At 37.0% G+C, this 26,103-nt stretch overlaps 1 protein-coding gene and 1 pseudogene across 2 annotated transcripts; one reads left to right on the forward strand and one right to left on the reverse strand.

Annotated features, from left to right (window-relative positions):
• The window catches only part of LOC131529977 (NACHT, LRR and PYD domains-containing protein 12-like), a 274,625-nt pseudogene that overhangs the window by 32,716 nt on the left and 215,806 nt on the right, over positions 1-26,103 (forward strand).
• LOC131529979 (NACHT, LRR and PYD domains-containing protein 12-like) lies at positions 3,154-24,534 on the reverse strand. 2 transcript variants are annotated; one of them, XM_058760027.1, is made up of 10 exons: positions 23,674-24,534; positions 23,246-23,312; positions 23,064-23,168; positions 22,631-22,738; positions 22,455-22,515; positions 21,679-21,883; positions 19,745-21,506; positions 12,727-12,900; positions 4,749-4,922; positions 3,154-4,664 (listed from the first exon to the last, which is right to left on the reverse strand). In XM_058760027.1, exons 1-10 carry the CDS (start codon positions 23,879-23,881, stop codon positions 4,658-4,660), a joined length of 2,871 nt encoding a protein of 956 aa, XP_058616010.1. In that variant the 5' UTR covers positions 23,882-24,534; the 3' UTR covers positions 3,154-4,657. The 2 variants fall into 2 exon arrangements, with proteins under 2 accessions (XP_058616010.1, XP_058616011.1); XM_058760028.1 differs by having other exon boundaries at positions 23,246-23,417; positions 23,674-24,533.

Below are 26,103 nucleotides of genomic sequence, written 5' to 3' on the forward strand. Positions count from 1 at the left end.
ATGTTTATTTATTTTATTGCAGATAAACTTACAACGGGGGAGGGGGGGGGATACATAAATTGTCACTCTTTTTGTTATTTGTACTACCCGAATTCCGGAAATGTTGGGACATTTTTTTAAATTTGAAGAAAATGAAAACTAAAAGACTTTCAAATCACCCGAGCCAATATTGTCTTCACAATAGAACATAGACAACACAAGAAATGTTTAAACTATTTTACAATTGTTACTACTGAAATTTTAACATTTTATTCACAAAATGAGCTCATTTCAAATCTGATGCCTGCTACAGGTCTCAAAATAGTTGGGATGGGGGCATGTTTATCATGATGTAGCATCTCCTCTTCTTTTCAAAACAGTTTGAAGACGTCTGGGCATCGAGGTTATGAGTTTCTGGAGTTTTGTTGTTGGAATTTGGTCCCATTCTTGCCTGATATAGGTTTCCAGCTGCTGAAGAGTTTGTGGTCGTCTTTGACGTATTTTTTGTTTAATGATGCACCAAATGTTCTCTGTAGGTGAAAGATCTGGACTGCAGGCAGGCCAATTCAGCACCCGGACTCTTCTACTACGAAGCCATGCTGTTGTAATAGCTGCAGTATGTGGTTTCGCATTATCCTGCTGAAATACACGCCGTCTGGAGAGGAGCATATGTTGCTCTAAAACCTTTATATACCTTTCAGCATTCATAGTGCCTTCCAAAACATGCAAGCTGCCCATACCGTATGCACTTACAGTGTGCACCACCATACCATCAGAGATACTGCTTTTGAACTGAACGCTGATAACACGCTGGAAGGTCTCCCTCCTCTTTAGCCCGGAGGACACGGCGTCTGTGATTTCCAACAAGAATGTCAAATTTGGACTCGTCTGACCATAGAACACTTTTCCACTTTGAAACAGTCCATTGTAAATGAGCCTTGGCCCACAGCACACGACGGCGCTTCTGGACCATGTTCACATATGGCTTCCTTTTTGCATGATAGCGCTTTAGTTGGCATCTGCAGATGGCACGGCGGATTGTGTTTACCGACAGTGGTTTCTGGAAGTATTCCTGGGCCCATTTAGTAATGTCAATGACAGAATCTCTGGAGAAATCTGGAGAATGGAGAAATCTCTGTGTGTAAGGGACAAGGCCGTAGACCTTTGTTGGATGCCCGTGGTCTTCGGCCTTGTCCCTTAAGCACAGAGATTTATCCAGTTTCTCTGAATATTTTGATGAAGTTATGCACTGTAGATGATGAGATTTGCAAAGCCATTGCAATTTGACGTTGAGGAACATTGTTTTTAAACTATTCCACACACATTTTACGCACTCTTTCACAGATTCGAGAGCCTCTGCCCATCTTTACTTCTGAGAGACTCTGCCTCTCTAAGACATCCCTTTTATGTTACAGACCTGATGTCAATTAACTGAATTAGTTGCTAGATGTTCTCAAAATTTCTTGGTTTTTCAGCCCTTTGTTGCCCCCGTGCCAACTTTTTTGAGACCTGTAGCAGGCATCAAATTTGAAATGGGCTCATTTAGTGGATAAAAGTGTAAAATTTCTCCGTTTAAACATTTGTTATGTTATCTATGTTCTAATGTGAATAAAATATTGGCTCATGTGATTTGAAAGTGTTTTAGTTTTTATTTTATTCAAATAAAAAAAAGAATGTCCCAACATTTCTTGTAAGTAAGAGATTAAACAAGAGTCAAATTCAGGAAAAACACAATTAGACTCTCAGACAATTACACCAGTGATAGAATCAAATGAGAAAACATACATTAGTATACCTTCTGAAAAACCACAACATACTAATTTCTAAAAGTTGAAACATAAAGCTAAAATTTGTGTAGTGTAACCAGATAAATATAAATACAAAAGAACGAAATAATAATAATAATAATATTATATATCCGACTCCAGTGAATCACAGAATCGTTCCTACAAACAAATTTGACCGAGAACGTGTGAATACAATGTCAAATTCTCACCTCATGAATATTACTTTGTTCTGTTCCAATGGCAACTTGTCTTTTTCTTAAAAACCAGTGGTTTTTCCTTTTCAGGATATAAACATTTAATTATAAGCAAAATGTTCCTGACGTTGAAGTCTTAATTATGAATTTTCTCTCCGCCTTCTCTGTGGTCTAATGGATCCAGGCTCAAACCTGGCCTTCATCTGTTGTGCTGTAGGTTTGGTTAAACTGTACTTGTGCGCAGTGTCTGGATAAAATAATCAGAGAGGGCAGTTAGCCTTATCCTTCAATAATCAAAGCAACTGCGTTTTAATTTTAGAATTTAAAGACTGTCATGTGTGAAGTGGCATGATTTGGTTATCTGTAGAGTCATGTGTAAAGTGGCATAATTTGGTTATCTGTAGAGTCATGTGTAAAGTGGCATGATTTATACTTGCAGCACAATGACTCGTATATTTGTGCATCTTGAACAAACCCTGGCATTTTGCTTCCATGTTTGTGATAAAGTGAGATGCATCACATATATATAGTTCACAGAGAAAAGTAATGAGTTGCAAATTATTGCTTAAGCTTTGACTTCCAGACAAAGTACTCTTCCATTACCTGCATATTAATGCTGCAGACTGTTATTTTACTGTTAACATTCACATACTGAAGGAACTGTAGCAGGAATGTGGGATCCAGTGATATTTGTATATATTAATATCACTAATTTTATGTATTCATCTTTTTCAGACATGTGACTTTTTCACTCATATGCTGTATTTATGACCATCATGGGGCAAAGTGATGGGTAAACCCAAGGCCCTCTCATAGGCCCCTTATCATGTGTGTGTTTGGTCTGTAACAAATGGTAGGGATGTAAACGATGGGTTAAATGCGGCGTGTTTGAGCACTAACAGTGTGTGTGCACCCACAGCTACTTAGCAGGTAAGGAAACTGAAACGATAAGGATTTATGTAAACCAGTGTTGCTCTGTCACACAATCTGTGCAATAAGTTGGTCATTTTATGCAATAGAGCAAAATAAGTTGATTTGTGTACAGAGTAACAACAGGTTAATTAAGGTTAACTCATATTGTAGGATGTTCTACTACTCCTTCTGAGTCACATCCATCAATCTGCATCTAATCTCACTTTTTGTCACGGCAGAGAAGCGATGTGCAAGGAAGGAACAAGGTCTGGGTCCAGATGCAGGGAAAAGCCACTTTAATAAACAACAAAAAAGCCAACAAGGCAAAAAGAAAACCTGTTACAGAACGGGACACAACAGACAGCAACACAGTGCGTGTGCCCACAGAGTAACAACCGGCAACTACAACAACTTACAAACAATTATTAATTCCACCAGACAGAGTAGCGGGAGTGTGGTGTATAAATAGTCCCTGGTGATGGGGAACAGCTGGGAGTGTGATGAGTGGCAGGTGTGTGGAGTAATGGCAATTGAGTCCAGGAAGACGGGAGGTGGCGACCTCTGGTGGTGAGAGGGATCATCACGGACCCAGACTCATGACACTTTTTGACCGTCCACCATATTGGGAGCCCATTCATTAAATTCCCGGTTATCATCTAAAATAACTCAAATTATGTTCCGAAGACGAATGAAGCTTTCACGGGTTTGGAATGACATGGGGGTAAGTGATTAATGACAAAATTTTAATTTTGGGGTGGAATATCCCTTAAACACAGAAAGAAAAAAAAAAAAAACTACAACGTGCTTTTCAGAGGTAAAGATATATTTGACCCAATATGTCATATACTATATTTAGAATTAAATTTAATGAATTTTCTTGTCATCTTCAGGCTTATATTATAATGTACTATATTTAGAAACATATGTTAACCCCACATAAGGGTGATATGTCATGATTTCCATGTCTACTACATATTAACAATATACAAAAGTTTCATGAAGATACAAAAAAAATAAAATAATAATAATTAAATGAAAATTTTAAGTGGGGGATGTCAATATGGCCATGAATTTCATTACAACTACATAATCACAATATACAAAATCCTAAAATATACAAAGTCTGTCTATCTATCTATCTATCTATCTATACTAAAAAAATTGCCAGAAAATTACAGGATTAAACAGTATTATTTTACAATATATTACTGTATTCAGAAATGTGACAGCAATACTCGACATACAAAACACAGCAATGGTAACACTCAAATAAACACAACATTACAAAATAAACCAACAACACAAACTGCTAAAAGTGAACCAAAAAACAAGTTCAACAGCACAAATAAAACCAACAAGAATTAAAAAAAATTAAACTCTACAGCGTGATCTATTCGTGCTGCATTGCATGCTGGGAACCTTCATCGTACATATGAACTGTTGAAACACAGTATGATGCTGTTTGTTTACAAGAAATTTCTGAGAGTGCAGTTAGATACAAGAGAAGTCCCGCTGTGAAATTACTGTGAAAGTCATGCAGTTATTAACCTGGAATATACTGTAATTTCACACTAAACATTTAAAGTGCAGTTAGTATGTCCAATCTACTTATTTAAAAAATGTTCCCATGAGACTGGAAAAAAATGTAGGCTGAATGAAAATTAATAACAAAATCCTTCACATATGAAACTGCTGGATCAGTATCAGCATTAATGTCCAGGAGACAGTCTTGTTCAGGACGTGTTGTTTTGATTCACTTGTTTGGAGCTTGTGGAGTTTCCACTGTCAAATACTGTACAATATAGAGAAAGATAAAACACACTGAGATCTGCTTTAATACAAGATAATGAATTAAAGCATTGAATCAATAACTCACTGTAGTTTCTTCAGTTTACAGCGTGGATCCTCCAGTAGAGCAGAAAGCAGCTTCACTCCTGAGTCTCCTGGTGTATTACCGCTCAGATCCAGTTCTGTCAGGTGTGAGGAGTTTGATCTCAGAGCTGAAATCAGAGCAGCACAGCCTTCCTCTCCAATACTGCAGTTAATCAGCCTGCAGAGAGTGAAGAACATGAATGATCTCTGAGATTGTGTTTAAGCTTTAGGCTGAGAGTGTGTTTGTGTGAGCTCTACTTTTCTCTCTCACACCAGGATCGGCGCTATAGAGACATTAATTTAACTGCACGCTACCCACATGATTCCTGATTGTGATGCTGAACCAGTTTATCGTTTTCACTCTTCAAACTGTTTGTAGTTCTATACAGGTGATAATGTTCAAATAAGAGTAACATTATAGTATAACTATGACATATAAGTCTTGTAAGGGTCATTAATTGGCTCAATGATGAAATCCAGCGGCGTGGATGAAGGTATAATGTGTGAAGGTCTATCACTCGTGCTTTAATCTGACTCCAATTTTCAAGTGATCATTAAATTTAGAATGTGTTTCTAATTAGTTACTAATCAGAAATATTGGTTAATTTTAATTGAGATATTTGATTATTCTGGAAATCCTATACTTCCAATTATTCATTCATCAGGGACCTGATGTCGTATTTGAGTCTCACTCCGACCGGAGGTCATGAATCTCACGATCACACACTCGTCTGAAAGTCTGAACTTAGTCAGAGGTGAAAGGTTAACCTATACTTCAAGTCAGCCACCAACTGCTTGCTCAGAACAAAAAGTGTAGTTTCGATCACTTCAACTTGCTAATTCAGTGACAGACAGAAATCAAAAGGTCTCTGATGACGTGCTACTGCTCCATTCATCCATGAGCCTTTAGTCTGTTCTGTCCTGGACACAGATTTGAGGAAACATCAGCATCCACATGATCTGCTAGTCATAATCATTTCAGAAGAACTCAGAATAAATCAAATATTACATTTTATTTGTCAGGTAAAAATGTATCATGCTAATTAAATAATTAGACAATGAGAATCCAATTTAGAGATAATAAATACATAACATCAATTGTTCAAAGATGAATCTAAGAGTGAGAGGTGCATTCAGCAGATTCAGTATAATCATTATATTTGATCGTTTACATTTTGATTTACATTTACATTTAAAGCAATCTTTCACCTCAAAGTAAAAATAATGGTCATAATGTAATTGAGAAAGAAAGAGAAAAACAGCTAAAATCAATAATTAGTAGTCATGTGTTATAAATATGTCCGTATAAATATATCAATAAAAATATGTCTGATTTGAAAAGTGTGTTTTCTTTTATAAAATGAAATAACGCTTGTTCATAGTGTCTGTGATATATTTATGTTTACAATTTTTTCATTTAAAACAATAGGGACTCCGTAGCTCAGTAGTGCTGAGGAATGATGGGATTGTTCTGGCGGCAGTTTTGCGGACGAAGAAAAGTAAAGTTGTTTGAGACCTTCGTCTCAAGCATATTCTTTCAGTCAGATACACAACAGAAAAATTGTTGAGGAGGATAAAGTTATGCTCTGATAATGGCGCTCATTGGAAGTACAGGTGAATTTGCTCTGAGAGCAGAATCTTGTTCAGCTTACATTTAACGGCTGGAACAGTTCTTTGTGGTGAACGACGTAAGTCAGGAGAGGCAGGTCACCACACTCTCGAGCGTAATGGGAGCAGCTACCTGCGTCAGAATCAAATCTGATGTTTGCACGTGTGTTTGAGATCATATTGAGCATGGAGACGGCTGAGAAAGACGCCGCAGTTAAGAGGACATGACTCACACTCGGGTGTTGTGCATAAAGTGAACTTTCCAGCCAAAGAGGGAAGAAGTGCTATAGATGTCACGGCAAAAATCACAGCGCTCAGGTATGTCATTTCAAAGATGCTAAATGCCATAACTGCGGGAAAACTGGCCATATCAAGAGAGCTTGCAGAGGAAAAATGGAAGTTGGAAAAATAAAACCTTATGCTGAGAAAAATACTAAATATGTGGAGGCAGAGGATGTTGAATTGCCCATGTTTTCGCTGTGAAGTGATAAAAACAGCAGAAAGTCATTCACAGAGATGTTTAATGTAAATGGCAAGGAAATTATGATGGAAAATGATACCATATCTGTGAGTATCATATCTGAGAAACAATCCCAAGCTGCGTTCAACAGAGTCACTGGAGATCACTAGAGTCACGCTGAAAACATACACAGGAGAGATTATGCCTGTGTTGGGACAGTTAAATACTCTTCAGACTGATTAAATTGTACAAGACTTGGTGCCACGGAGTACATGTAGATCATGGATTGGAGAAAGACTTGTTAATCTGTCATTTTTGTAATTATTGATCTGTATGTTTAATTTTGGCTTACACTTACATACTTTGTTGTTTAATGGTCTATAAGTGTATATACAAACATACCAGAGATGGGCACTCGAGTTAGTGATTTGGACTCGAGTTGCATTTTTATAGACTTCAGACTCAACTTGAAATGACTCCAGACTTGACTCGACTCGAGGAAAAGGACTCGTCTCCCTTCTAACAACTGATTATAAACTAATTACTTCGGTATTTGCTAACAGATTACGGAAAGGGTTAAATAACATAATCAGTGAATATCAAACAGGCTTTCTAAAAGGTCGTCACATAACTGATAATATTAGGCTGGTGCTTGACCTTTTGGACTATGCTGAGAATGTAGAAGATGGTGCGATCTTTCTTTTTGGGATTTTTTAAGGCGTTCGACACAGTTGAACACGAATTCTTGTTTAAAACTATAGCACTTTTTGGTTTTGGGAATAATTTTCTAAATATTGTTTCTAAATATAAGATGTTTTACACCACTAAAAGATTCAATATTAATCGCGGAGTGCATCAAGGTTGCCCAATTTCCCCTTTTTTATTTTTGTTAGTAGTTGAATTATTATCAATTGTCAATAATGATGAAATCCAAGGTCTTAAAATTTTTGATAATGTACTTAATGTACTTAATGTATACCAATTGGCAGATGACTCTACTTTATTTTTAAAGAACGTATCTTTTATTCCCAATGCTATTTCCTTCATCAATAATTTTTCAAGGGCTTCTGTCTTAACGTTAAATGTATCTAAATGTGAAATCCTCCCTTTACACACTTTAAATGATAAATATATAATGAACATTCCAGTAAAATCCTGTCAAATACTTAGGAATGTTTATTACAAAAAATGTTCTTGAAAGGCAAAACCTAAATTTTTCCTCTAGATTAAAGAAGACAAAAGCAGTGTTAAATTGCTGGTTACAACGTGATCTTTCCATTTATGGTCGTAGCTTATTATCCAAAGCGGAAGGCTTATCTCGGTTTGTTTATCCCGCTTCATCACTGCATGTTAAAGATTATAACTGCAAGGATATTAATTAATAATTTGTTCTTCTCTTTTATTAGGAAAAATAAATCCCAAAGACTTAAAAAAGGGTTCTCACTAACAAGAAGGCTGAAGGAGGTCTGGAGATGCTTTATTTTGAGGACGTAAACAACACCTTTAAGATTAACTGGTTTAAGAGGTGTTTGATCACCCCTAATTATCTTTGGAACCATATTCCTCATAGTCTCTTTAATCAAATTGGTGGCTTGCAATTTCTGTTAACATGTGATTATAATATTTCTAAAATTCCCCTCAAATTATCCAAATTTCATCAGCAAGCCCTTCTCGCTTGGAAAATTTGTTACTGTCACAATTTCTCTCCTCATACCTCTTGAAAATATAACTGCTTCAAATAAATCTTTATTTTTAACAAATTGTTTCAACAGAGACATTAATCATCTTATAAAAATGTTTGACAATTCTGGGAATCTTTTAACTTACGAACAATTCATGTCGACTTACAGTTTTCTCGTACAGTTTAGGGAATTTAATTCAGTTATTAAAGCTATTCCTGTAACACTTCGTCAACTTGTCAAAAGTCACATTTGTTATAATTCTTTATCTGTGACAAACCCAAAATTAATTTTAGAAGGTGTTGAGCTAACTGAGAAAAAATGCAATAACAAACATATTTGTAATATTTTCCAAAAACAAAATAAAATATCTCCTAGAGGGGAATTTTTTCTGAACTCTAAAATTGAGAATATTGACTGAGAAGAGCTTGTTTAATTCCTTTTAAATATTGTATTAATAATAAAATAAAAGGAATACACTTCAAAATTCTACATACTATTTACCTAAGAGGACATGACTCGCACTCGGGTGTTGTGCATAAAGTGGACTTTCCAGCCAAAGAGGGAAGAAGTGGATCACATAACAAGCGCTCGGGGTCTTTATGGCAAATATCAAGAGGGAAGAAGTGCTATAGATGTCACGGCAAAAATCACAGCGCTCAGGTGTCATTTCAAAGATACAAAATGCCATAACTGCAGGAAAACTGGGCATATCAAGAGAGCTTGCAGAGGAAAAGATGGAAGTTGGAAACAGTGGCGGCTCGTCGGGGAGGCAAAGGAGGCACAGCCAAAATTTTGAGGTGAAAATGGAAGGAGAACGATTTAATGTTAATAAAATTCACAATTCATTTCAGTTCATATCTCAAAATTTTGTTCGTAATTTCACAGCTGTAATATCATAACATGCTACTGAAGCTGGAAAGCGCCGCTCTTCTATCATGAAACGTGAATGTGGCGAATCTGCTGATGTAATTATAACCGGAAGTGACAGAGAAGGCGAGGCCGGGGGAGAGCTGAGCTCTCGTGCCTCTGTTGGTAAAAAAACAAAATAGCCAATCAGCATCGAGTGTTCACTTTCAGCGCTGAGGAGTGTTGAGAAAAGAAACCTCGCAACAGAGGCTCGCCTCCTTCTGGTGTATCAACCAATCATTATAGAGACGTAAATTACATGATATTAGTTTAAACGGCTCCCGCTGAGCTGATAATGTACGAAGTAAGTTACTTATAGTAGCGATATTGAATATTTGATCGCCAACAGATTTACCAAGCTGTCATTCAAACAGTGTATATACAAATTAAAAAATAAAGGGAGAACACGCCTAAGCTGGATATATAGGCTACAGCAGTCGGCTTAATTAAATGGCATAACACAGACTTTTAAGAAGAGATGGATTGCTTCAAGTGATAGACCAGGCGAGTGCAATTATATTATCTTGCTGTATGAGTCCTTTTCTTTATGTTTTCTGACTAAAAGCAAACAAAAAGCCATTTTAAAGTGGTTAAGCAAATACGTTAATAATACTAATTAGCAGGGATCCCCAGGTCAATTAGTGTGCCTCCTCTATTTTAAAACCCACGAGCCGCCACTGGTTGGAAAAAAAACCCTTATGCTGAGAAAAATATTAAATATATGGAGGCAGAGGATGTTGAATTGCCCATGTTTTCACTGTGAAGTGATAAAACAGCAGAAAGTCATTCACAGATACGTTTAATGTAAATGGCAAGGAAATTATGATGGAAAATGATACCGGCGCAGCTGTGAGTATCATATCTGAGAAACAATCCCAAGCTGCGTTCAACAGAGTCACTGGAGATCACTAGAGTCACGCTGAAAACATACACAGGAGAGATTATGCCTGTGTTGGGACAGTTAAATACTCTTCAGACTGATTAAACTGTACAAGACTTGGTGCCACGGAGTACATGTAGATCATGGATTGGAGAAAGACTTGTTAATCTGTCATTTTTGTAATTATTGATCTGTATGTTTAATTTTGGCTTACACTTACATACATTGTTGTTTAATGGTCTATAAGTGTATATACAAACATACATTTGTCTTGAGCACATTCAGTATAATCATTGTATTTGATAATTCACATTTTGATTCTTAAAGGAATCGTTCCCCCAAAAATAAAAATGGTCATAATGTACGTTGGGAGTGTGCCCAAAGCCGAATACCTTATTCAGAAAGGCACGGATAATGGCTTTTAAAACAAATAACGGATAATGAATAATTCTGTCTGAATATTCGTCTGAGGCTGCAGCACAGTCTGGTGTTTGCTAGATAACAGGTGAGCAGGGGATCAGCACGATATTTTACACAAACCTCTAAAGTTACGCAATAATGAGTGTGTGAAGTGAATGAATTTAAACTTTATGAATGAAAAGAGCACAAATCAAACACCGCTTGCTGTTGACTCTCCGGCATCTCTCAGAAATCAGAGCTTGACAAGAGTAATATCAACTAAAATAATACATCATACACATTCTGTTATTTGTGTATATTTAAAAGGCAGTGATTTAAACCTTATAGGCTACGATATGATACACGAATGAACGGACTAAGCACAGCGCGATCACCAATCAAACAGCCGCGTTGCACGTCTCTCAAAAACCAAACTAGCTCTCTGTCAAGAGTAGGCTAATAATCAGCTTAGATACAGATACATTTTCTACTAGGCCTACATGTTTGCTTCTTTATCTTTTGATGGTTTGCGTGGCACACGCATTATTTAGTAAAGTAAAAAAAGCCTGCTTAAAGATTTACGCGTAATGATAAAGTGTGCCTTGAATTAATTCAGTCGTGTTCAGATGATTACTAAACGTTTGTCATGAAAGCTCTCTACTTGTATGATCAATTTATTTTTAGAAATTAATTTTATATTTTATAACACTGAATAGAGCAAATAGTCGAAACACAAATATTTTTCCATAGGCTATAGCTACTGTGCTCTTTTTTTCCATACTTTTCCAGACCTGCAAGTTACTTGAGTGAAATACTTGTTTAAACTGCGCAGGAACCGGTGAGCCGAAGGAAATCATGTTGTTTTACATAAACCTCTAAAACTACAACGCAGTAACAAGTGTGTGAAGTATTGCTCTCAGTGTTGCTCTTGCCTTTTTCCATGCATTTCCTGGAAATTACCTAAATCAATTTCCATATTTCTACACTGCAGAGGTAACACTTTACAATAAGGTGTCATTTGTTAACATTAGTTAATGTATTAACTAACATGAACAATGCATTTATTACACTATTTATTAATCTTTGTCAATGTTAGTTAATGAAAATACAGTTGTTCATTGTTTATTCATGTTAGTTCACAGTGCATTAACTAATGTTAACAAATGCAACTTGTGATTTTAATAATGCATTAGTAAATGCTGAAATTAACATTAACTAAGATTAATAAATGCTGTAGAAGTATTGTTCATTCTTAGTTCATGTTTACTAATGTTGTTAACTAATGAACCTTACTGTAAAGTGTTACCGCTGCATAGGAACCCTTACTGTTTTAATTGGAAGATACCTAAATATTTATTTATCGGATCACGAAAGGTCCCCAAAATGGGACTCGAACTCGCGTTCCCTGAAGCATAACCGCACTGCATCTCGAAGCACTGCCTATACAAGAGTATCGGCTCCGACTGTAAGAAGATATTTAAATAAACATTATAATCATTAAAGAATATATTTTAGTCAAACATGGCATATTTGTTCAGTGATAACTACGTAAAAAAAGAAAGGCTGTAAAACCTTAGACATTTTTTTAATGCTTTATTAATTCAGTGCGTAAAACCATAGACATAATGGTCTTATCAAGTATAACTGTACGACGTTCCGGTTCAAGCTCCGCCTACTTCCGGTTTTATCCGAATACAGATACAGACACGAATAATTTTGTGATTGTTACAGATACAAATACTAGCTTCGCTGCACACCACTTATGTACTTCCCTGCATGTCGCTCCTAACCTGTGTGACCTTCTTTCTTCTGTGAAACACAGTAGTTTGGGTATCATTGCTTTCCATTGTGTGGACAAAAAACATTTCTCAAAATATCTTCTCTTATGTTCCACAGAAGAAAGTCACACTGTTTTGAAATGACTTGAAGATAAGTGAAGTGACGACAGAGTTTTCTTTTTTGGGTGAACTATCCCTTTAACATGAAATGTTTTTGTTTGGCAGTATTTTCACACAGTTCTTGTGTTCAGTAATATAATAACACTCACTCTAGTTTCTTCAGTTTACAGTGTGGATCCTCCAGTAGAGCAGAAAGCAGCTTCACTCCTGAGTCTCCTGGTGTATTATAGCTCAGATTCAGTTCTGTCAGGTGTGAGGGGTTTGATCTCAGAGCTGAACTCAGAGCAGCAAAGCCTTTCTCTGTAATATAACAGAAGGAAAGACTGCAGAGAAAACACAGAAAAAATAAAGATGAGTTAAGTTCATTCACCGTTTATCACAGACCCATGAATGAGGTGTCAAATCAACCGGCTCATTGAGGAGAAGAGTGCTGTATCTTTTCTAAGCAATCAGACCTACGATGTTCACACAGCGGACGAAAAAGCAGGCAGAAAAATCCCATAGACTTAAAATGGCGGAATGTTCATGAATTTGAATCTCAACTGTCACTTTCTTTCTCTCTCTCTCACTCACTCACTCACTCACACACACACACACACACACACACACACACACACACACACACACACACACACACACACACACACACACACACACACACACACTCACTCACTCACTCTCGCAAACACACACACACACACTCTCTCTCTCACACGCAAGCACACACTCTCTCACACACACACACACACACACGGCGTGATGGCGTGAGATAAGAAGCACAACACTTTTGTTGCCCTCTTCTCGTGTGTGAAGCTGTGTGAGAAGATACGTGACGTCTGCAGTAACTTTTGCTGTGATTTCGTGAAATGTCTTAAATGCTATAAATTACTGTTTTTTTTCTTTTGTTTTGAGTAAAAAGAAAGAAAAAACCTGTATGTTATAACATTTTAGCACCTCCAAATCCATGAATATTTCTTAATCTTAGTTATTGTAGGAGCCATGCTTACTATCTAATTTCATTTTTCTATATGTTCATTTAAATACTAGTTTGCTGCTTTATTGTTAATGTTGTTTATTTCTCTGAGTGTGTGTCCTCTGTGGGTGTGAAGGGAAGATGTTTAAAAGGATATGCCCCCCCTGACAGGAGAGGGGTGCTGGTGCGAGAGCATACAGTCTTTCGACCGTGCGCACGCAGCTAAGATGGCACGGTGCAACAAGCCTGCAATTAGCATTTAAGTTATTTGTTTGTTTTATGTTGCAATTCAAGCTAATTTTGGTTTAATAAACTTCAGTTATTGTTTCAACAAGTCTTTCTGGATCTATTCATGCTACTTTGCACGCGTCGGATTATTGCATCAACACCTCCCACAGCGGCCAAGAAACAAGGGACAAAACTGGAAAGTTGAAGCTTGTTTTAACACTACAGTCATAATATTTTGACTAAAATATGACGAGTAAATTTACACTGCAATATATTAGCTAATTAATAAACTGACAATATTATTTATTAGAAGTATAATAACTAGTAAAACAACAACCAGGAACAACCAGTTCACGGCTCTCTTGTAAGCAGCATATATTGCTAAGAGAAGGCAGTATAATACAAATGTGTTTATAGAGATTGTGTTTATAGAAAAAGGTGAATTGTTTCATGAATTCTGTTAGTATTCGAGAAAAACTGTAAGACAGCTTATTAGAAAACAAAAACATTTGGAAAAATTTGGGACAAGATTCACAGATTTCAATGTACACTGATTATATAAAACTATACGGTCAGTACATCAGAGTTAAATTAAAGTGTTCTATGCATTTATTTCTGTTCAAAAGTATGGAAATTGATTTTTATAACTAAGCTTCAAATAGTCCTATTCTGTATCCTGTGGCTCTCTCTAGTGGACAACATTAATATCACAGCTTTTAGCCTCAGGTTGTTATCACACAGGCTTTGATAATAAAATAAACTGCATAAATAACTACCTATGAGTGTTTTTTCACTGTTTATAATTCACTTACCAAGAAATATCACCTAAAAATCAAAAGCAAATCATGAAGCCCTATTCAGCGACTAACATGCAGCTTTTCTCCAAATATATTCTGTTCATTTTCATCAAATGTTATCATCTATTATCTATGTTCATGTGTTGATATCTACTGAAGTCTTATGATCACAGTCGTAGGGAGACAGATTAATAAAATAGACAGATAAATACATTTACTTTAAGTAAAATAACATATTATAATACATTAAAACTGTTCTTATGAATATTCATGAGATGATACAGCATATTATAAAGTTATTTATAATGCATTACGCATTCATTATAATACCTTAAGAATACCTTTATAATGTATAATAAAGACGGGCTTCATAGAAAGTGTTACCAAAAATCCTTTCTTTGCTACGTCAAAATCTAACGAGTCAAATCTTACGTCTGACGCCTGAATACTATGAGATTATTCACACACACACACACACACACACACACACACACTCTCTCTCACACACACACACACACACACACACACACACACACACACACACACACACACACACACACACACACACACACACACACACACACACACTCACACACACACACACACACACACACACACACACACACACACACACACACACACACACACACACACACACACACACACACTCTCACACACACACACACACACACACACACACACACACACTCACACACACACACACACACTCACACACACACACACACACACACACACACACACACACACACACACACACACACACACACACACACACACACACACACACACTCTCACACACACACACACACACACACACACACACACACACTCTCACACACACACACACACGTTTGTTTTTGTGAATTGTGTGGACATCAGGCATAATGGTTTTTATACTGTACAAACTGTATTTTCTATCGTCCTACACCTAAACCTACCCCTGATAATAAATCAGCTTATTAGAGTGATTTCTGAAGGATCATGTGACACTGAAGAATGGAGTAATGATGCTGAAAATTCAGCTTTGATCACAGCAATAAATTATATTATAAAATATAGGTATTAAAATAGGAAACCAATATTAGATATTGCAATAATATTTCACAATAATGTATTTTTTAAATAAACACAACCTTGATGAGCAAGAGACTCCATTAAAAATCAAGGTCAGTTATTTATTAGATTTATAATATAGGCCAAACATAATATAATATCAAAACAAACTAAAATAGCCTCAACATTGTTTACATGTCCTTTTCACCCAAGCAGCTTCTTATCAAATGCAAGTGAACTTTTGAAACATTTAAATTAGCCTATTTTTATATTTTAATTATTTTACAGCATTATTAAATATAGCATTATTTATTATGCCAAAAATCATTTTAATGTTTTAAAAGTTTACTTGCATTTGATAATATGATGACATGCATCCCACAAGCTGTTAAATGTAACATTCATACACATTATAATATATTATTGATATTATTCGACTGTCTTTCATTTTATAAATAAAAATGCAATTACAACTAGATAAAAAAGTTTGTCAAGAGAAACTTAAGGTTGACTTGAGAAAGCCTAGCCTGAAAGTTTAAAGCAGTTGTAAAAGCCTGAAGTTTGAACATTTAGATAGATGTTGATAACATGTTTCTAGCATGATTGACATGTTTTTAGCACAATTAACCTGTTACTAGCATGTTGCCAGCATGATTAGCAAGTGACTAGCATGTGGCTAGCATGTTTCTAGCATTATTATCATGTTACTAGCATGTTGCTAGCATGTTTATAGCATGATTAGCATATTACTAGCATGTTGTTAGCATGATTAACATCTGACTAGCATGTTGCTAACATGTTTCTAGCGTGATTAGCATGTGACTAGCATGTCACTAGCATGTTTCTAGCATTATTAACATGTGACTAGCATGTTACTAGCATGATTAGCAATGCTACTAGCATGATGCTAGCAATATTTGCAAGTTACTAGCATGTCGTTAGCATGGCCTCATGGCGTCTCTGAGAGAGGAATACTGCAGGACACCACAGGCTCCACGAGAACACAGCACTGTCTGTCTTCACTACACCTGCTGCTCTCTCCAGATCCCTCCAGAGGACCAACAACATCAGGCTGCTGGCGTGTGTCTAGCACAGCACTCACCATTTAACACACTAACAACACATTAGTGTGATACCCAGACTGAAGACTGTTCAGTGTTTTTAAATGTGTCAGATGGTATATTTTTCTTTTGGTAGTATATGTTTGGTACATCTACATACAGTATATATATTAAATGTTGAAATGTTGTGTTTTGAGTTAGGTATTAACAGTGCTATGACATAATATTATGATTTAGTGCTGTATAAATGAAAATAAAACTGAATTGAATTAACCATAAATGCAGATGATGCACCTGCGCAGAACACCACAGACCCAGCGGACAACTTGTCTGTATGCCGTCAATATTGATTATTATACCAACGGCATCAAAAAGTGTGACTTACTGGTAGTCGTGACCTAAATATAGGCAACTTGTAATTGAGAAACAAAATTATTCCGATTGTTTAAATATTCAAATCTTTAATTCTTCTCTCTTTTTTTAATACACTGAATGGTGATACACAATATATATCTCCTTTTTGTTTTTAGTAGACATCCAAGCAAAAGAGAATGACTCCGTGTCACAATTAGAGTAATTAAAGTAAAACATTGTCAAAAAAGCTTTTCTTATGCTAATGTTTTCTCTTATTTGGCAGATGCTGTGATAACTGTTTAAAAACTAGCCCTCGTTGCACTTTTGAAGTGCTGTTGTTTCAGCCGAACTACTCAGTGGTGTTTGCCTTGATCTATCGCCCGCCAAACAAAGATGTTCTCAATGAGTTTGCTGAGTTTCTGGGGGATATTGTTACTAGCCGTGACAAAATCATAATCCTGGGAGATGTTAATATCCATGTATGCTGTGACTCTAAACCACTCTCAAAAGAGTTTCGAAGTCTCATTGACTCATTTGATTTTGATCAGTGGGTGTCTGGCCCCACTCATATTCAGGGTCATACTCTGGATTTAATTTTATCACGTGGTTTGCCTGTATTGGACATTAACATCTTAGACTCAGGCATGTCAGATCATTTGCCAATCTTATTTTCTGTACCTTCTACTGGAACTACACATAAGCATCAACCTCGTGCACGGCTGACTCGTGTCTTTTCCGGTTGCTCTAGCAAGGATTTTACAGTTTTATATTCTGAATTACGTGCTAACCAGGACATGGACTCATGTTTAAGCAATCTAGATGCTGTTGAACATTCAAACTGTTTTAATTCTACCTGTTCTAATATTTTAGATGTTGTTGCTCCCCTTAAGAAGAAAAAGCATAAGCACGTCTCTAAGCCCTGGTTAGATGACACACTCGTTCACTCAGACAGACCTGTAGAAGGCTGAACGTAAGTGGAACAAAGATAGATTACAAGTTTCTTATGAAATCCTCAAGGACTCCTCTCGGCATTTCAGCGAGCTGCTAATGCTGCTAAGCGTAAATATTTCTCTGAGTTAATTTTATGTAACAGTACTAGGCCCAAAGCCTTATTTTCAATGATTGATTCTGTTCTTAATCCCACTATTAATCATTTTCCGGAGGTATCTGATTCGCTTTGTGAGGATTTTGCGAGATCTTTTAATGATAAGGTTGTACAAATTAAATCTCTACTGACTTTGTCAGCCTATACTTCACTTGATGTTCCTCTCTGCTCTTGTATTGTATTGTATAACCAGCTTCCCGGCAGCAACAGAGCTGAACTTGAGGAACGCAGCTGGGAAGCATTTTAAACAAGAAATAAAACCAATAATTAATAACTTCCTTTAAGTTCACTGTTGGTTGTTTTATTTGTTAAAATAAGTAAACCAACAAAAGGGTTAATCTTTTTTTATGTTGTCATTTATCCAGAATGTTTTAATGTTAAGTGTGATAACATGCTCTTTTTCTTTTAAATATCATAAATTATTTAAAATAGAGACATTAAAAATGTTTATTTTTCTTAATAAAAGCTGTATATTTCATTTGTTTGGATGGATTGCCATTTTGTTGTCTATTAGATGTATATCTGAAGGCATTCATTAGCTGTCTATTTGATGTCTAGTCTATTCTTGGGATATTATTAGACGTCTATTAAATGTTCACTGACAGCCCAAATTCAGTCTTGTTTTAGTCTAGACGTCAGATCTGTGATTGAACGGCTATTAGACATCTTTTAAACGCAAAATAGCTTGCTGGTACCCCTCATATAACCGTCCGTCGCACACATCCGTCATGTCTGTAGTTTTTTAATACTTATTATCCGTGTTTGTAGTTCTGAACTAAATACTTTGTTAAAGCGCAATGGATTGTGGGCAATATTAGCCGTTAGAGGTGCACGGATCCACACTTCAGAAATCTGCCTGAAATAGTAGACCATCCGGGGATGCGATCGCTTGCTGGGTATTTTCAGAAAACGTGAACATGTGAATTATTATCTAGTTATCTAAACATCGCTATGAACAGTGTGCACAATACAGCTGTGTGTGACTGTAAATGTCTCTGAGTTTTGTTATCGTTCTGTGTCCATCCTCCTCTATTTCCAGCACTTAATCAAGCCACTCTTCTTTAATACATGAGGACGTGACGCTGGCTCTCGATTTGAGCTGTTTATTCAGCAAACATTGAAGTATTCGGTTTCTACAGCGACTCATTCTCTTTCTATGAAACCTGTAAACCGCATTCACCGCTTCTGACTCTACAGCGGCAGCAGCTCTATAGCGGTTTGACCGAGCATTGCAGCTCTTTCACTTTTTCTAGAATTCAATCAAATTACTTTCCCAATTCATTATTTCTTCTGCGCGGCCACACACACACACACACACACACACACACACACACACGCACTCATGCACTCACACGCGCACACACACACACACACACCTCAACTTTGCACAGTTTGGATGAATCTCTCTTATCAAACACACTTGATTCAACACTTCAGGTCATTAGTAGAGCGCTCTGTGATGTTAGCCGAGTGTCAAATAAGAAAGACCTCAAAATATACAGAAACAGTGTAGAGAAACACAGGCCTACTGTACACAATAAAGTCAATAAAACAAAGACAGTGTAAAATACTCACTCAGCCTTTCTAGATGCTTTGATCACTGGCAGCAGCCTCAGGAGACACTCTTCTGATCGATCATATTTACTCAGATTAAACTCATCCAGCTCTTCTTCTGAGTTCAGCAGCACAAACACCAGAGCCGACCACTGAGCAGCAGACAGAGAGACTCCAGAGAGACGACAGATATCTGTTCCTCTCAGGTATGTTTGTACCTGCTGCTCCAGTGAACGATCATTCAGTTCATTCAGACAGTGGAACAGATTGATGGATTTCTCTGGAGAGCGATTCTCTCTGATCTTCTGTTTGATGTATTCAGCTGTTTCCTGATTGATCTGAGAGCTGCTTACTGTCTTTCTCAGGAGGCCTTGTAAGAGAGTCTGATTAGACTCTAGTGAGAGACCTAGAAGGAACCGGAGGAAAAGGTCCCAGTGTCGGTTCTCACTCTGTAAGGCCTTGTCCACTTCTCTCTTCAGTAAACTGGTCATTGGTGACCTGAACTCATTCTTCAGTCCTGTGTTTTGTTCAGAAAAGGACAGCAGCTTGAATAAAGCAGCAAGAAACTCCTGAATACTCAGATGAACAAAGCTGTACACCTTCCCCAGCTGCAGTCCAGACTCCTCTCTGAAGATCTGGGTACAAACTCCTGAGTACACGGACACTTCTCTGACATCAATGCCGCTCTCTTTCAGGTCCTCCTCATAGAAGATCAGGTTCCCTGTTTCCAGCTGTTCAAAAGCCAGTTTTCCTAGAGACAGAATAGTCTTTCTAGCCTGATCAGAGTCGATGTCATATTTCCCATCATACTTCTGTGTCTTCAGTTTGGTCTGAAAGATCAGGAAGTGTGTGAACATCTGTGTGAGAGTCTTGGGGATCTCTGCACGCTCTGCTTTACCCATCATCCTCTCCAGAACAGCGGCTGAAATCCAGCAGAAGACTGGGATGTGACACATGATGAACAGACTTCTTGATGATCGGATGTGTGTGACGATCCTATCAGCCAGACTCGGATCATTTATTCTCTTCCTGAAATATTCCTCCTTCTGAGGGTCGTTGAATCCTCGTACCTCTGTGACCTGGTGGACACACTCAGGAGGGATCTGATTGGCTGCTGCTGGTCGAGAGGTGATCCAGAGGAGAGCAGAAGGAAGTAGGTTTCCCTCGATGAGGTTGGTCAGCAGCACATCCACTGAGGCTGATTCTGTTACATCAGACAAGCTACGATTGTTTTGGAAATCTAGACGTAGTCGACACTCATCCAGACCATCAAATATGAACATGACTTTGTACTTGTCATAAACTGCTGAATTAAATTCTTTGGTTTCTGTGTGAAGGTGGTTCAGAAGATCCACAAGACTGAGATTTTTCTGTATCAGGTTCAGCTCCCTGAAAGGAAGTGGAAATATGAAATGAACGTCCTGATTGGCTTTTCCTTCGGCCCAGTCCAGGATGAACTTCTGCACAGAGACTGTTTTTCCAATTCCAGCGACTCCTTTAGTCAGCACAGTTCTGATGGGTTTGTCTTGTCCAGGTGAGGGTTTAAATATGTCGTTGCAGTTGATTGGTGTCTCCTGTGTCTCTGGTCTCCTGGACACTGTCTCAATCTGTCTCACCTCATGTTCATTATTGACCTCTCCACTGCCTCCCTCTGTGATGTACAGCTCTGTGTAGATCTCATTCAGATGTGTTGAGTCTCCATGATTGGACATTCCTTCACTGATTCTCTGATATTTATCCTGTAGTCTGGATCTGAGTTTTTGTTGATACACAGGCATCAGTTCTGAGCAAAGAAATTAATTGTTGTTATTGGCAGAGCAATATTTTAGAAACTGGTTTTTAGGTTTGATATGTTATATATTAGATTGTGTCGTGAGATTCAGGAACATTAGTGACTGAAGACAGAAGATTCATAATAAAAACACAGGCTATAATCTGCTGATCAGAGCTCTTACTGGTCTGTAGTGTGTTAGCGAGGTCTGTCTGGTTCATCTTCCTCAGGATCAACAGTGTGATCTTCAGAAGCCCCTCTCTGACTCTGTTATGACCCTCGTCATCATGATGGTCTCTTTCAGAGCATTCTGGGTAATCTGGACTCAGTAGTTTCTTAAAGCTTTTCAGCTCACTCTTCATCACAGAGATGATTTTGTGCTCAAGCTCCTGAAATCATAGTGAATATTCAAACAATAAACCTCCATTCAGTCACAGAGAAAGTGAACCAAAGGATCAACACACAAGAGTCAAGCCTGAATTTCTTTTTTGTAGTTTAGTCAAAGGCATGAATAAACATCACTGAATTATATCACATCTGTTAATAACTTCCACTGTTTGCTCAAACATCAGCGTCTACAGATACTGAGGTTAAAAGAGGGAGTTTGACTGGATTGGCTGTTTGCTAGATTGATGTTCATCTTTGTGCAGCAGTCAGGTTACATATGGATTCAGCTTCTCTACTTTAGTGATCATTGATCTGCTTTATACTGGCCTACAAATTATCTGACGTGTAGGAAAGTAAACGCGACTATTACAGAGAGGATTTCACAGATTTCACTATTTCTTAATACTTTTACCCAGAGGCTTATGTCGGGATGGACACACACACACGCACGCACGCGCACGCACGCACGCACGCACGCACACACACACACGCGCACACACACGCACGCACACACACACACACACGCGCACACACTCTCTCGCACACACACACACACACACACACAAAACCAACCTTGAAAATGGAGTCTAAGTTCTTCTTTGCTGAATGTGATTCTGGTCCTTCATGTTTTTTACTGTAGTTAAACAAATATTGAATATTTATGTAAATATGTATTACTGTATTTAATACACATCAGTAAATGAATGAATATCTTATATATATTTCTTATACTGTAAACTAAACAACACCTCAGATCAGCAGATGAGTCTCCCGAGCTGAAATGCATTGGACGATCCATTGACGCGTCACTCTTCATGGACACACAGCTGGGTTCAGGAGATTCATTCTCACACAGACTGAAACACAACAATAATAAAAACTGTTTCTGAAAATCTCACACTGCTCCGACAGAAACACCTTTACTGTCTCAACCTCCCTTTAATGTTCATCTTTCACTTGAGGAGTCTGTTGTGACTCGAGAGTTAAAAGATTAAAGTATTATTTGTCTGTATATAAAAGGAATCTGCCCCATGTGCCCTTTTCATTCATGCATTATAGAATAAAATAGACCGATGCACACATATAGATACAGACAGACACAGAAACATCCAGCAGCAACAGAGACACTGCTGACAATAACACACCTCACCTACAGTATATATGACACTCATAATATCTCACCTGGACTCAACAGAAGAGTCTTCCTCTCTGCAGAGATCTGAAGGATGTTTCCTCACAGACACATCGATGTGTTCAGCTAAACCTGATTCATCCCCCTGAATCTGACTATAAATTAAAATACTATTGTAGTATGCATTTATTGTTTCTGAACATTAAAAATGAAATATTTCACGTTCTCTCACCTCTTGACTGTCTTTATCTGTGTGTGATGTTCTTCAGAGAGATTCATTCTGGAGGCCATGGTTTCATCTAAAAGCAGATACAGATGTTGATCCTCAGAGTGAGTTATTAATCATCTCAGTAATAATTTTCTCAAATCCAGCTCTGTCTCAACAGTCAGTCCTCAGTAATGACCTGCACACATGAAAAACAGTTTCTTCCTGACATTATTTACACAGAATCAAATTATTCACAAACTGCATAAATTCAGACAAGCACTGTGTTAAACTGAAAGTAAAGCTGGAATCTGATGATTTACAGACTCTGTGTTTTATCTCCTAATGTCTTTTAAACTACTTTCAATATATCTGATACTGCTGTTGTACTTCACTGTAAACCAGTCAGGACTGATTTTGACTATCAAAGATGATTGAGAAATCGTGATACTCACCGTGTTTTTCTCTCTTAATGTAGTTTACTTCCTCGTCTGACGAAACAGATCCTGCTGTAATAGTTTCACTTTCTCTGTCGAGCTCCTCATCACTTGCTCCTCCTTCAGGATACGAGTGGAATATATCAGCAGTGTCCATGCAGTTATTTTCTTTAGTAATGTGAGAAGCAAAGAAAGCAATAATAATCTGGCTATAAGTTAAAAACATAACTATTTCAAATTAATATGTGAGCACATGTATCCATTAGTCGTACCTAGACCAGAAACCCCTTCTTTATTTTAAGGAGTTTAGGAGTAACTGATAAACTGAATTGAGGACTAAACTATATCATCTTATCTTCATCTGTTGCTGTCAGATATTGTAAGAAAAATGACTTTCATGACTCGTAACTTTTGTAAAATTCACATTTTCCTGAGTCATGTTTCTCTATTCTGTGCAGTGTGAGAGATGTATGTCAGAATGTAAGTGTTGTTATTTTTATTTTTTTCCTGTTGCTCTACTAGTTTTGTAACCCAGCCAGCAGACTCATGAGGACACATGCTCAGCCCAGACGAAACAATGAAATGAACACCGCTCAGCATGCATACTACAGAGTAGTGATGGTGAAATGAAGCTTCATTAAGCTTTAAGCTTTTCAGCCAAGTGCTTCACAAAAGGGTTCATTTCTGGAGGCTTCATTTGCTCACAATACCACCTGCTGGCCAAAGAGTGTAACACAAGCAGATATATTACAGACAGAGGTGTGAAGTCCAGGGGTCAGAAAGTAAAAGTCCTGCCATGTGTTTATTCAGCAGCTGATTTCACCAGAGGACGAACCAAGTCATTCCTTTCAAGACACAAACGAGTCTCGAGTCAAATCCCAAGTCCTCAAAGAGTTACAGTTAATGAGATAATTAAGAGACTAATTAATTAATGATTGTGCATTAGTGATGAACACCTGCTGTTATTGAGAATCACAGAGGATCAGATGTTGATGTTTTATTGGTTAAAATGATGCCACCATCATGGAGATCAGCGTATTATTTATCTTTGCGATATACTAGATCCACAGGGGATGTTTATTTTTATTGTGATTTCATGTTTAAATACAATTTTCTTGTTGTTTAAAAGGAATTTCTTACGATAGTTAAATCTATAACTAATGGTGTTGTTCACTTAATGAAATGTCGTCTATCGTTTGAAGTGATTGTAAAAAGGGAGCTGACTTTTTTGGTTGACGACAAGTGTATTTAAGACCCAAAATGTAGTAATAAAATTATAAGAAATGTGTTTCAGTCGAGGAAAATAATTACTCCAAGGGGAATTTTTTATTGTTTGGAATTCTTTAATAGATGTGTGATATATTTTGCTATTTTTCTTATTGTAAACATAACACAGAATATATAGGAAATATATTTATTTTGTTGGGAAAATATTATATTCATAAATGTAAATTTTCTTCAACATCCCCAAAATTACATAATTTTCTTTTTGACTTTAACTACCAAATTATAACACTAAAAAATATAAACACCAAAAAAAGTGTCAAATTTGTGAAACTGTATAATGATCTGCTGCATGTTACGTATTTTTACTCATTTATTTAAAAGGTGGAAAATAACTACAAACGAGATTTAAATGAATGAGAAATGTATTTTCAAAATGTAATTTTGTAAAGATGATCAAGAAACACCATACAAAAATAAATGCATTTAAATAAATAAAATATGGTGCAGTATGCATGATGGCAGTCAAAGAGATCTACATTTGTCTTCTTTACTATAACAAATTATATCCATATTGTATGCATAAAATATCAACCCATTACTATTAAAACAACACAATGTATACATAATATATAATATAATAACATAATTATTTAACATGAATACCTTTTGCTTCTGACAAAATTTTCCATATCGACACAAAAAAAAACTTGCTGTCTACACAATTACAAAAAAAGACAGGCAATCGTTTATTTTTATTTTTTGTTCAACAAAAATCACAGGTGTAATCAATATCTAAATGTCATCTCTCTAACACACTCATTCACTCTCTCCAGGAGATCATGGTCTACTTCAAGTGCTGCTGCTCGCAGCCAGAGATGCTTTAATCCTGTGATGGGCTGAATACAGCAAACCAGTATCTTACCAGAGAAGTGTTGATGGATGATGACTGTAATGGAGGTAAAGACGATTACAGTCAGTGACACATGAATCATAACTTACATTATTAGACGCGCGAGTCCGTTATTATTAGTGTGCAAATAAACAAACCATGTATGCGCCTCTCTGATAGCTTTATGAGCACATTTCAGTATGATCGCATGTCTGGCAGGTGTTTATAATGGACACTCGCTGAAGAAGGTGTTTTTATAGGAGTTTGTTATGTACAGTGCTGTAACATTCACTCTGACAGAGGAACTGTTCACTGCTCATGTTGAGCTGCCT

Source organism: Onychostoma macrolepis, chromosome 22, assembly GCF_012432095.1.
Source record: "Onychostoma macrolepis isolate SWU-2019 chromosome 22, ASM1243209v1, whole genome shotgun sequence".
In the NCBI taxonomy this organism is placed as follows: Eukaryota; Metazoa; Chordata; class Actinopteri; order Cypriniformes; family Cyprinidae; genus Onychostoma; species Onychostoma macrolepis.

Excerpts from the sequence above, each read along its gene's own strand:
- LOC131529979 (XM_058760027.1), bottom strand. The coding sequence starts at position 23,881 with ATGTTTTTAACTTATAGCCAGATTATTATTGCTTTCTTTGCTTCTCAC. Across the intron at positions 22,739-23,063 it reads GACTCTTCTGTTGAGTCCAG|TCTGTGTGAGAATGAATCTC; the intron begins GTGAGATATTAT and ends GTTGTGTTTCAG. Across the intron at positions 21,507-21,678 it reads CGCTAACACACTACAGACCA|AACTGATGCCTGTGTATCAA; the intron begins GTAAGAGCTCTG and ends TTCTTTGCTCAG.